This window comes from Elaeis guineensis, chromosome 8, assembly GCF_000442705.2.
Source record: "Elaeis guineensis isolate ETL-2024a chromosome 8, EG11, whole genome shotgun sequence".
Lineage (NCBI taxonomy): Eukaryota > Viridiplantae > Streptophyta > Magnoliopsida > Arecales > Arecaceae > Elaeis > Elaeis guineensis.
The window spans coordinates 7,918,415-7,931,259 of NC_026000.2; the positions used below are offsets into that span (position 1 = coordinate 7,918,415).

The 12,845-nt window shown below is 43.7% G+C and overlaps 1 protein-coding gene across 7 annotated transcripts; it reads left to right on the forward strand.

The window, feature by feature from the left end:
- The first annotated feature begins 190 nt into the window (after positions 1–190).
- Positions 191–12,311, forward strand: LOC105050447 (uncharacterized). 7 transcript variants are annotated; one of them, XR_012143488.1, is made up of 10 exons: positions 191–963; positions 2,254–2,391; positions 2,541–2,786; positions 7,714–7,827; positions 8,424–8,606; positions 9,899–10,116; positions 10,733–10,840; positions 10,916–11,289; positions 11,598–11,729; positions 11,815–12,311. XR_012143488.1 is itself a non-coding variant. In XM_010930466.4 (7 exons), exons 1-7 carry the CDS (start codon positions 376–378, stop codon positions 11,019–11,021), a joined length of 1,836 nt encoding a protein of 611 aa, XP_010928768.1. In that variant the 5' UTR covers positions 194–375; the 3' UTR covers positions 11,022–11,482. The 7 variants fall into 7 exon arrangements, 1 of the variants encoding a protein (XP_010928768.1); XR_002165194.3 differs by having other exon boundaries at positions 193–963; positions 10,673–10,840; XR_012143487.1 differs by having other exon boundaries at positions 192–963; positions 10,733–11,289.
- The last annotated feature ends 534 nt before the right edge of the window (positions 12,312–12,845 follow it).

Consider the following 12,845-nt stretch of genomic DNA (forward strand, 5'->3'; position numbering starts at 1 on the left):
GGAAGGAAGAAGAAAAGAAGAGAGAGAAATAAAAGAAGAAGGAGATGGTGAGATCTTCCTCTCCATACTTTATTGGATTGAAACAAAGATGGCTCAAATTTTTTTTTTTATAAAATTTTAAATTCAATCATTTAAACAAGTCCGTGAACATTGATGTTCTACTAGAAAAATTAAGGAAAAAAAGAAAACAGAACTCGGAGTCGGGTCTCTAGGCGGGGGACTGGCTAACGAGGAAGACCCGTCTGCCGAACGTCCGCACGCCGTCCCTTTGTCCGTATCCTATCGGAAATCGCGTGAAGGGTCTTGGTTTCCGCTAGGGTTTTGGGGGTCAGGGTTAGGGTTTTGCGAAATCTGTAGAGAGATTATCGAGAAACCATGAGTGCGTGGGCTCATCCTTCTCCGATTGCAGCAAGATTAAGAATCCTCTCATCGATCGATCGCCTTCCATCCGCAAGTCTTGCCTTCTTCATTCCTTCCCCCGTGAATTCTTCTCCTCCACCAATTTCCTTGAGTTCCGGATTCTCTGTGAATCCACGGCGGTTCCAGAAGGGGCGTGAATGGTTTTCCGCCGCCTCCAGTGGCCGGAATCCGCCGGCCTTGGTGGAAGGGCCAGCCGGGGAGGAAGCACGGGAGGCCATCATGGAGATGCTGCAAGAATTCGGAGCTTCGAAGGGGGACTCGGCGGTTATCGCTACGAATTCTCCCAAGTATATCGAGATGCTTGTGGGTAATGTTCGAGAATTGGATGAGCACGGTCTATGGAGTTCATGGAATGCCGAGATGGAAGAAGAAAGGGTGGACTTTATGAGTCTTAGTTTTAAGAAGAAGGTGTACCACATGGCGAAGAGTAAAGGAGATGGTGGGATACTACCCCTTTTGGAAAGCATTGGTCTGAAGCTCTCCTCTGCCATGCTCATTGCCAGGTATTTGTCTTCGGAAAGGCTTCCCGAGCTAATCGAAAAGGTAAGTAGTTCAATTCTCATATACATATTCAATTTTAATTTGTATGAGATGAGATGCAGAGGCACAAGGATTTTAGATTTTTTTTTTTTTTTTTCAGTGTCTCATTTGATTCCATCATCGGTTTTCCAATACTCAAATTACCTGCACAAGAAAACTGGAATGAATCTGGCCCTACAGCTTTTGAGTTCTTGAGTTTAATAGCCTTCCTCATCCCCCACCCTGACAAAAAGAGAAAGAAGAAGAAGGGAGGGGTGTATTGCCTGCTAAGGGATATCATTCTTGTCCTGTCATCAAATAAGCTTCTTGAATTTTTGAGCGTGCATGTTCTAATGCTTCTAATTATGGGTTGTCAATGTTCTTAGTGAGTAATCTTGTTTTATGAAAATAATTACAGCTTGTTCGCATTTGATCTTCTTTTATGGTGATGCTTCTCAGAACGACCCCCAACTTGTCTTCCCTCTTCCATTGTTTTTTGATCCAGGCAACTCAGTAGCAGTATCTATTGAATTTATGGTGGTTCTTCATATTAACACCCCCACCCCTCTCCCCTGCTCCCATTCTTCCCCTGTTGCACTTTCTCCAAAAACAATTGCCAGCTCCAGTGCCACTTCCATGCAACTGTATAGAACAAATTAATTTTTCATGCCTTTATCATTTTATTTCTTCTTTTTTTTTTTCATGAAAAAGAGACTTTTCCTTTTCCTTCTTAAAGACCGAAAACTGAAGAATTTCAGGGTTCTATAGTCATAATACTTTTGGCTTGCTTTTTGTTGTCTTTCGGTGATACATATTCAAGGCATACTAAAGAGAAGAGAGAATAAGGATTGTTTAGTATGGCAAGTTTGTGAATGGAGTACCTATCTATATTTGGCATTTATATTCCTTTTTAAAAGTAAATAAATGTAATATATGTTGGGAGTGGGCATTTTGTCCTTTTGTTCATCATGCACAAGCGGTCCTACTGGGGAGGGAATGGGCTGGTGGTCAGTCAGTAATCACCTAAGTCACCTTTATGCATGCTTCACGTGACTGTATAAGAAGGAACTGTTTCCTCAATTATCATGTGATAAACCTTTTTATTACCAATGGAGGTGTTTTACTTTCTTCAGTCTCTCTAATCATACCTACACTTGTAATAGCTGTCAAATTACTTTGATATCATCAAATGTTAGTGTAGGAAATAAATATTTCTTATCTATTTATCTGAATTACTAATGTTGGAGTCATTGGTTGGGTCTTTCATTGGCTGCTTGGAATCTACATTGTTTGATCATTTGTGCATTTTTGCAGGTTAAATTTATGAAGGAAATGCTATTTTCAAGCAGTGGTTATGAGGTAGTCATAGGAAGAAATGCTAGACGCATGATGAGGCACCTATCAATTTTTATAGATGAGGATATTCAGAGTACTTTATCATTTTTCGAAAAAGTGAGTTACAATTTTTTTTTTTAATTGTTCTGGAAAATCTTTCCTAGTCTTTCTTTGAATTATCGATGTTTTTATATATACTGTGCATGTATCTTTGTTGAACCTTCATAATCTACTAACCTTTCCTAAAATTTATGTTGATATTGCAGATGGAGGCAAGACATGGTGGTTTGAACATGATAGCATATGAAGATGCCTCATTTCCATATATAATCGAATCATTTCCGCGGCTTCTTTTGTGCTCAACAGAAAACCATTTGAAACCATTTGTTGGTTTTCTTGAACTAGTTGGAGTTTCTAAAGAAAGAATTTCTGCTATACTTTTATCATTTCCTCCCATTATTTTCTACGATATTGAGAAAGAAATGAAGCCAAGAATTCATTCTCTGGAGAAGGTATCCAAGTATCCAACCAAAAAAATTTAGATATGCCTTGTGTGGTTTCATTTAGAACTTATCCTAGATTTCATGCATTATTTGTATATATGATTTCTTTCATTAAGAGCATGAAAAAAAAGTTACCATTAAAATAATTTTCTGTGAGAGTTGAATCATTTGTTATTGAGTTTGCCTGCAGAATTCTAGTATCGATATGCTTTTGAATGCATAATATATATGGTAATAAGTTGTTGGGTGGATGTCTGGCCAGGACACCATCTCCCAAGATCCTTTCAGTACCACGCGATGCAGCAGGAAGAAAGAAGAAACAAAACAAAAGGAAAAACAATCAAAATACGTGGATCAGCCACAAAAGGGCTCGCCTCCACAGGGCATGCAAACTTCACTATGAAAAGAAAATTTTACAAGAGGAGACCTCACCCTCAACCCTTGTACACCCAATTCTCTCTCACATAAAGTTTCCCTCACAAAAGCTCTCTCTTTCTTGGAGACCCCCTGAACCCCTGAAGAGCCTCGCGACCGCTGTCCAGGAGCCTCCTGCTCCTTCTCTCACAGCGCCTCACGCCTCTCTCTCTCCTCTGATTCGTACGGCAGCGAGAAAACCGAAAACCACCGCTCTCTGTTTCGTCTCAGGGCCTTTTAAAAGCTTAAACATAGCTTAAACCTTGATTAGAGAGGGATTAGGACTCCTTAATCAAACCAAATCACGTCCCAGACCGTCCGATCAAGACCGGGAGCTCTTTGGGCCCTTAGATCTCGCTCCGGTCCACGGAATAGTGCCGTGGACCGCGAGAAACGCGTGGGAAATGCCCACGGGGTCCACAGGCCGGGCCGTGGACCACCCGGTCCACGGTGGACCGGGGCAAGGGCCAGCAGGCCCGCTGGCCTGGGCCGGCCCTCGCGCGCGGGCCTGCGCCGCGCCTGCGCTCGCCTGGGCCGCGCGCCCCGCTGGGCCGCGCGCCCGCCTGGGCCCCGGGCCCCCACCGCGCGGGCCTGGGTCGCGCATCTCGCGCCGGCCTGGGTCGCGCGTCCCGCGCGCCACCGCCTGCGGCCGCGCTGCTGCCGCCCGCCGCCGGTCGCCGGCGGTTCTCCGCCGCCTCGATTCTCGTGCCGACTTCATAAGCTCGTATCTCCCCCATCCGAGCTCCGTTTCAGGTGATCTTGGTCTCATTTGACTCCGTTTTTCGCCGCGAACCTCGCTGTGGGCTCAATGTGGGCTGAATCTCGAGGCGTCAAATCCTAACAATCTCCACCTCGACTCGATATTCGGCCTCCTCCAAACTTCGAGAGCTTCTGGATCTCCTCGCCCTCATGCCCTGGGGCAATCGCCTGCTGATCATGGATGGGCAAACATGGGAGTCGAGCCAGGCTGCTCGATCCCATCTCCATCGTATGCTGTGCTCCTCCTGACCTGAGATCTGCTCGGGGCATCATCCTGCGGCAATAGGAATCTTACCTTGCAACGTCGCCTCTCGTCCTCCCGAGTCTCCTGTCCCGTGCCCGATCTGCCTCTTGGAGCTCCACCTCGCTCTGGGCTCCACCTGGCTCCCGATGCTACACCTCGCACTGGGCTCCCTGCCAGGTAATAATGTCCTCTGCTCCCCTTCTTCCCCTCCAGCACAATCCTATCGCCGCGTAGCACCCTCAGGATTCCTCCACCAGCTACCGTCCTGTAGCCTCTCGAATCCAGTCTGCTAAGTGAGATAAGATTCCGCCTGAAATTGGGTATGTATCGGACCTCCCCCAATCTCCTCACTGCACCGTCATGTATCCTCCAGCTGACCGTCCCAATGCCTCTGATCGCACAGCTCGATCCATCCGGCAGATATACAGTGCTCTCACTGTTTTTCAGGGAGTCAAACTGCTCCTCTCTGCAACACACATGATAGGGGCATACAGAATCTAATATCCACTGTTGGGAAGAAGTAGATACCTCGTCAGATATCTCCAGGACATCTCCATCTGAATCACTGCTGGCCGTCGCTACAGCAGCCACCGTCCGATTTTTCAGTTGAGGGCAATCTCTGGCTAGATGCCCCAACTCTTCACACCGGTAACATCTGGTTTTGCTCAAGTCCCTCCTGGACTTAGACCGCCCTCGTTGCGATCTTCTGTCGCTCCGTCTACCGCCTCCTGCACCTTCAGAAGCCGCCAAAGCTGAGCTATCGACACCTGAGCTCGAAGCTGGGTTCTCCCTCCTGAGAACCTCGTTTTGGAGTATCGCCGCGGTGACCTCGTCCATCTTGATAGTGCTCTTCCCCACTAGAAGAGCAGTCACCAAGGACTCGTACGAAGAAGGAAGCGATGCCAGCAAAACCAGCGCCCTGGTCTTCTCCTCAACGTTCTCGCCAACGCTAAGAAGGTCGGTGAGGATTTTCTGGAAGTGGCTCAGATGCTCCTGCACGCTCTGTCCCTCAGTCATCCGCAGTTGGTAAAACTACCTCCAGAGGAAAAGTGTGTTGGTGAGAGACTTCGCCATGTACAACTCCTCGAGCTTCGACCACAGCACCGTCGGGGAAGTCTCGCTCAGCACATGGATCACCACCTCATCCGTCAGGTACATGCGGATGGTACTCACCGCCTGCATCTGTAGCCGTTTCCAATCCCGCACCTCCATGGTGGTCGGCTTCTCATCGCACAAGAGAGCATCGATCAACCCCTGTTGGATGAGCACGTCCTTCACCCTTGCCTGCCACAAGGAGAAATTGCTCTTACCATCGAACTTGTTGATCTCCATCTTGATTGTTCTTATTTTCTCCATCTTCAGTCTTGCTCACCACCACTGCAATCTGCGTCCTTGTACCGCCTTGCTCTGATACCACTTGTTGGGTGGATGTCTGGTCAGGACACCACCTCCCAAGATCCTTTCAGTACCACGCGATGCAGCAGGAAGAAAGAAGAAACAAAACAAAAGGAAAAACAATCAAAATACGTGGATCAGCCACAAAAGGGCTCGCCTCCACGGAGCATGCAAACTTCACTATGAAAAGAAAATTTTACAAGAAGAGACCTCACCCTCAACCCTTGTACACCCAATTCTCTCTCACATAAAGTTCCCCTCACAAAAGCTCTCTCTCTCTCTTGGAGACCCCCTGAACCCCTGAAGAGCCTGGCGACCGCTGTCCAGGAGCCTCCTGCTCCTTCTCTCACAGCGCCTCACGCCTCTCTCTCCTCTGATTCGTACGGCAGCGAGAAAACCGAAAACCACCGCTCTCTGTTTCGTCTCGGGGCCTTTTAAAGGCTTAAACATAGCTTAAACCTTGATTAGAGAGGGATTAGGACTCCTTAATCAAGCCAAATCACGTCCCAGACCGTCCGATCAAGATCGGGAGCTCTCTGGGCCCTTAGATCTCGCTCCGGTCCACGGAATAGTGCCGTGGACCGCGAGAAACGCGTGGGAAACGCCCACGCGGTCCACAGGCCGGGCCGTGGACCACCCGATCCATGGTGGACCGGGGCAAGGGCCAGCAGGCCCGCTGGCCTGGGCCGGCCCGCGCGCGCGGGCCTGGGCCGCGCCTGCGCGCGGGCCTGCGCGCCCCGCTGGGCCGCGCGCCCGCCTGGGCCGCGCGCCCGCCTGGGCCCCCACCTCGCGGGCCTGGGTCGCGCGTCCCGCGTCGGCCTGGGTCGCGCGTCCCGCGCGCCACCGCCTGCGGCCGCGCCGCTGCCGCCCGCTGCCGGTCGCCGGCGGTCCTCCGCCGTCTCGATTCTCGTGCCGACTTCATAAGCTCGTATCTCCTCCATCCGAGCTCCGTTTCAGGTGATCTTGATCTCGTTTGACTCCGTTTTTTGCCGCGAACCTCGCTGTGGGCTCAATGTGGGCTGAATCTCGAGGCGTCAAATCTTAACATAAGTAATGTTCTAACCAAGGTTTTAAATCTTGTGGGGCAGGGCTGTCTCGATTTTTTCATGGAAGGTCGTGCCGCCATCCTGCCCTGTCCCGACAGTTGGGATAGCAGATGTCCCAAGACGTCCCGATTGGAATGTTGGGACACTAACGAGATGGTCCAATCTTGACACATGGGATGGTATCCTATTCCGGTGTCCCGCGGGACGTCTTGCTGGGACCTAAATCCTTGGTTCCAACTTCTTTAATCACCTTGGTTCTATTATGACTTCAGATATCTATCTTCTTGTGACTACGATGAGCTTGAGCTAGTGGTTAGATCCATATGTGAAATTTATTCCTCAAACTGATGTTTTTTTAACTGAAATACAATTTTTTAGAGTTCATGGCTTCATGCACTTCTTTTTGCACTCTTCCTCTGGAATAGAAGTTATGTCAGAATCATATTCATTATTTGATAAGGGACTGCAAAAATAAGCTGTAATCTGATACCTCAGATTTAATGCGTACTTTATAAAACATGATTGACAACCAAAGTGTGTCTATTACAACTTATTATAGAAAGTTTACAGTGGAGAACTGCAGAGTTGCAAAGGCTTACTTTTTTCTTGATCACTGCTGTGTAAGATCCTGATTGCCTTTGAAGATAATGAAAAGAACGGTTAAATGATTATAGAAAAGTGTTCTGGTAAGACATACAGAGGCAGTTTTTCATTGAAGCCATATTGCATAGCCTAGACAGTCATGAAGTGATTGTTTATGGTAACTAGGTGACACTGCCAAGATTAAAATACTGAGGGAAAATACAAGCAACTGGATGGTGAAACATGAAATTCTGGGAAAAATAAATAAAGAACATCAACTGATAATTGTTGCTTTCTCCAAGAGTCATGCCCTACTGTTATAATTGCTTTTACAGGCAGTGATCTGAAGTTTAAATAATCTATGTCAATATTTGTAATAATTGCCTTTTCTGTTGAAATGAACTGGTTATGATAAGTCCCCCAAAATTCCATTCAGTAAAACTTATATTTCCTTCACAAATGCTATTAAATGCATTTTCATGTCTTATTGTTCTAGGCAGGTATCGGAGACAAGGATATTGGTAGGATGCTATTAAAGTATCCGTGGATTCTTTCATCAAGCATTCAAGGGAATTATGCCAATATACTTGCATTCTTCTATGAAAGAAAGGTAGCGTCAGTCCATTCAAGCTGCAGCATTGTATAACTAAGATACATAGATGTTCAAAAGCAATTGTTTTTGGATGGGACTAGTTTAATTATATTATTCCTATGATCATTAAAAAGGGCACAAACAGTTCAATTCTTGTAGGTAATACATACCAGATACGTCATTCTTTAGACATATTTTCATGTTTATTGTGGATCATATCCTGCCATGCCAAATCTGGTCTGAGAATAATTGCCAAATTATAGTAACTAATAATTTTTTTTGAGGGTAAGTGCCAAAACTTAATATTGACTTGCAGAAATTTCTTCTCCTGCTAAAAAGCTAGCTCTTAGCTTTTCGTGGCATTTGGCAAGGAGTTGACTTTTGTTTTTTTTTTTTTTTTTTTTTGAGAAAATAGTTTTAAAAAATCAGTTACCTACACAGCAGCAGCATCTCATGCTGTTGACTGTATTTGTTGTGAACTTGTTTGATGGAGTTTAGATTGATGTTGGAGACTTCTATAACATTTATTTGCTTCTCCTTCACATATGGATGCAATGTTAACTTTTTCTTGTAATCATTACAATAAACTTCAGAAAAATTTTATCTTATCTCAGGTTCCGAAGTCTAGTGTGGATCTTGCTATCAAAAGTTGGCCCCATTTGTTAGGATGTTCAATTCAGAAGATGAAGTCAATTGTGGAGCAGTTTAGTGAATTAGGTGTTAATAAGAAAATGCTGGTTCCAGTAATCACTTCAAGTCCACAGCTGCTACTAAAAAAACCTCATGAGTTTCTGGAGGTGTGTAATTTGATTTCTTATGCTATGGGCTTTCCCTTCTAGTCCCTTTTCTACATGTTATTCGTTCCTTTGTAATTATTTGTTTGTGTCTTATACGACACTTGAGAAACTTATTGCATGATTCGGCATAAAGAGATGAACCAAAAATATAAAGCTTCATGTCCATGCCAATTTTTTTAATAGATTCGATAAAAGACTGGCATATTGTTTATACGTTCTGTTTGATAGGACTTTATTTCTTTTGCAGACGTCAGATAATGTCACAGTATATTAACAGTATATATGTGGGACTCACAAATTCCTCAGATATCAAGATTTTGTCTCTTGATATAGTATGAGGTTTACAAGGGTCAGAAGTTTGTGAAGCTAGTTTTTAGTAGCTAGGCTTGCTTTGCTATGTCAGACCTTGTGCTATTCCATCTCACAATCTTTTCAAGCTAAAGGAACTCTAGCACGGTACTATGCAGTCACATTAGCTTGAACTGTGTGAGCAATAAGGTAGGTTTTGCTGCCTACAAGTTGATCTTTTTGTGTCTTGTGTAGGTTTCACTCATGTAAAATTGGGTTGCCTAAAAATCCAGCACAAGCTAGTAAGTGGTTGACTTTAATTTAGAGCAAGTGGTGAAATGTTCTTAAACCTTGATGGATCATAATCCATAGACCAACACCAACAATATGGATATCGTTCAGCAGCTGTTTTAGACATTAAGAGTGTGTTTAGCTGAATTTACAACATCTTTTTATAGAGACAATTTTGGCAAGAGTTAGTTGATTGGCTTTTGGACACTATCTCAAATCACTGGTTGAACTGTTGTCAGTTTCAATACATTGCCTATCTGTAAATTGTTAGTTTTGCATTCTTTAAAATAAAAATATCTGGTTTATTTTTTTAATGCCTAACATTGTGGATTAAAGTATATGCAATTATCCGCTAGAATTTGTTAGGGGATTTTGTCAGCTATATTATCTTGTAACATTAAATATTTAATTCATTGCTTCCCTGACTTTTCAACTTACATGAAAATGGCTGTCTGATGATTCTTTGAAATACTACAAGTATTTTCATGGTATTCACCTGGAACAAATGAAGTTCTAGTAACCAGCATTTGTTAGTTTTAGCTTGTTCCTGATTTGATCAACTATTAAACTGTATTATTAAGGCTGAGAATCTTGGGATTTAAACTTCAGAAGTGTTGGCTATGGATTGACTTTTTTTAATGCTTTATTTGCATGCTTTTATGTATGCTAATAAGTTCTTCTTGATATGTTCTGAAGTTATTTTGTCCTGCTAGGTGGTTTCTTTTATGGAGGAAGTTGGTTTTGATGGAAAAACCATAGGGAGGATCTTATGTCGCTGCCCAGAAATATTTGCTGCTAATGTTGACAACACCCTCAGGAAGAAAGTCAACTTCCTCACTGATTTTGGCATCTCGAAGGACTGTCTTCCTCGGGTTATTAGAAAATATCCAGAGCTGCTTCTGTTAGACATCAATAACACATTAATGCCAAGGTAAATCATCAAATAGTATTGTGAATATGGAGTTTATTATATGTTGCATTGTTCTTATATAACAAATTTTGCAGGGTCTTTTGATGACTGATGTTTCTGTCTAGAAATTTCCTTATATTTCTATGCTGTTGGCTTTGCAGAAGGATCCATGAACAAATTTGCTTTCCTTCTCTTCGAATATGTCTTATGATAATGTTGTGTTATTTTGACTGACATGCTTATAGGTCACAAAATGCCTCTGCTCCTCGCTTTTTAAATGTCCCAGGGCATATTTTTCACTTGCTGATATCCTTAAAAGTCTGTTTGTTTTCTTGATAAGTGAGAAGCTGGAGGTTTTATCCAGGCAAGTCAGGCATAATCACCTGTAAAAATCTGGGGATGCCTATTGCCCATTTTCACATTTTCATTTCCTCCACTGCCAGCACCCCAACAGAAACTCAAGTTTCCAGGATTTTGCAAATACTTTCTATGCCGCTTTCATCATGAAAGAAATAATTCATGATTGCTTGCAAGTATATATGACCATTTAGTTAATGCTGACACCTGTGATTTACAGAATGAGGTATTTGATGGGAATTGGGCTGTCTAAGAGGGACGTTTGCTCCATGATCTGTAGATTTTCTCCTTTATTGGGCTATAGCATCGAGATTGTTTTGAATCCAAAGCTTGAATTCTTCTTAAGCACCATGAAGAAGCCCCTGAAGGAACTTGTGGAATATCCCAGGTATTTCAGTTATTCTCTGGACAAGAAGATAAAGCCTAGGTTCTGGATACTAAAGAACAGAAATGTGGAGTGCAGCTTGAAAGATATGCTAGCAAAGAATGATGAAGACTTTGCAGCAGAGTACATGGGTATTGGGAGACTGCTTGTGGTGCCTTCTCCTGTTCCACCTGAAGATGATTAATAGTCAAGGGGGAAACGGAGGGGAAAACTAGTTTGGCAGCACATATTCATTTATCAAGCTGAAATTGACAGGGTTGGTCTGCTGTGGTACCTGGTGTTTTATGCAATGCCCAGCAATACCATATGAATTGACCGCGAAGCATGCAATATACCAAGTGATACTAAGTTACCATCAGGCATTGATCTTCGCTAAATCCGACATTGTGGCTAATTGAGGTGGGACGCCTGCAGACGGTACTGGCAGACCAAGTGCACCGAGTATATCAGAGGTAAAATACAATCTTATCAATTTTTTTTGGTCCTTTAAGAGGTGCAGTGATATGTCGCATGTGGTTGTATTACTTAGATGTGACACATCCTCCGTTCTTGGGCTTCTCCCTCTTGCACAGTTTTATAGAAAAGGAGGCAATGGATGATCAGAAAGTTTTAATGCATGTATTACAATTCTTCTCATGTTCCAAATTTCAGATGTTGCATACACGATTCTGAATATATGTGTATCATTTTTTTTGCCCCCATTTTACTATTTCGTGTGGAGGCATCTAATCATTGCTGTTGGGCGTTCTCCTATTACTAGATTTCTTATCAAGCAGCCTGTCAAATTTGAAGCACCTGCAAACTGGAAGCCTGCATGTCAACTGTGTATTTGATCAACATCGGTGGTTCCCACCTCCCATAGCCACCCACGGCCGCACCACCACCTCCCATGGTAATCAGCCATTGCCATCCATCTTCTTGTCAGATTTTTCTGCAGAAGCCTCACCGTATGCTTTTATCTTTAATTTTCCTAATAGATCAAGAGAGGGAACTGCAGTATTCCATTCCATCCCAGAATCTGAATCCTCACCGAAGTCATTTCCGTTCCAGAACACACTTTTAGTCCCAATTCGGTGTTTCTGTTCTGTTTTTTTCACTCTGCTAATTTCGTGACTGAAATGGCTCGTTGATACACTTCGTTGGCAACCATTTTTTATTGCAAACCAAATGCAAGGAGGTAAGTATGTGCTTCTCTAAAATGCCACCACGGGAAAATGGTCACTACCTACTTCGCCCGATTTCCCTAACCAAACATGCGGCGGCTGGAAGTCATCCCTTTGGTGGAAATGATCCTTCCCCCGGAACGGTAGGAGGCCACCCGTTTAACCAGTGGGTAGAAATTGCACGATCAGGGACAAGGGAGCGTGCAATTCGGTTTATCCCATTGTGGGTACCCATTGTAGGCTAATATGTACATAAATGATGTTGGTTGTTGCGTGAACAAATAAAAAGAAGAAACATATAAAATGAAAAATATTACCTCACCATCGATCATTTATTCTCATGCTATCATAGGAGGAGAAGAACTTGCAAACGAAGGTAAAAGAGTTGTCACTAGCAATTAGCTTAGCTTGGCTTGTCGGCATTCTCCCGAGAGCTTGTCTTCAGGGAGATTATGATTTAAACCCTAGTGGTGATTCGTTATTATTACATAAAAGTTTAGATTGTCGATGTGCAATTGCACTCCTGGTATGCTAAGAGCGAGTGAATGGTCCCTACGGGTACCATGAGGTGCACAGGCTGATATTATTTTGCTGGTCCCTTGGACTTCATGGCTGATGTTCTGCGTTTTATGGTGCTTACAGTTGTTTCTTTGTCTACACGTGTGGAGGTTAGGCGTTGAAAAAGTTACATGTCTTGTGCGCTGTCAGTGGTACTTCTTTTCTGAATTGCTAAACATGGATCCTACAAGGTCCAAACCACTTATCACCGTCAACGGATCAACTCCATGAACCGCAATAATTTTTTCCTTTCTGTAAAATTTTTTATGCACCGCAGCCGGCGTAAA

Bases quoted from the DNA above. Each gene is read 5' to 3' on its own strand.
- LOC105050447 (XM_010930466.4), top strand. From the start codon at position 376: ATGAGTGCGTGGGCTCATCCTTCTCCGATTGCAGCAAGATTAAGAATC. The intron at 2,392-2,540 runs GTGAGTTACAAT...TTGATATTGCAG, and splicing joins CTTTATCATTTTTCGAAAAA to ATGGAGGCAAGACATGGTGG. The intron at 2,787-7,713 runs GTATCCAAGTAT...TTATTGTTCTAG, and splicing joins GAATTCATTCTCTGGAGAAG to GCAGGTATCGGAGACAAGGA.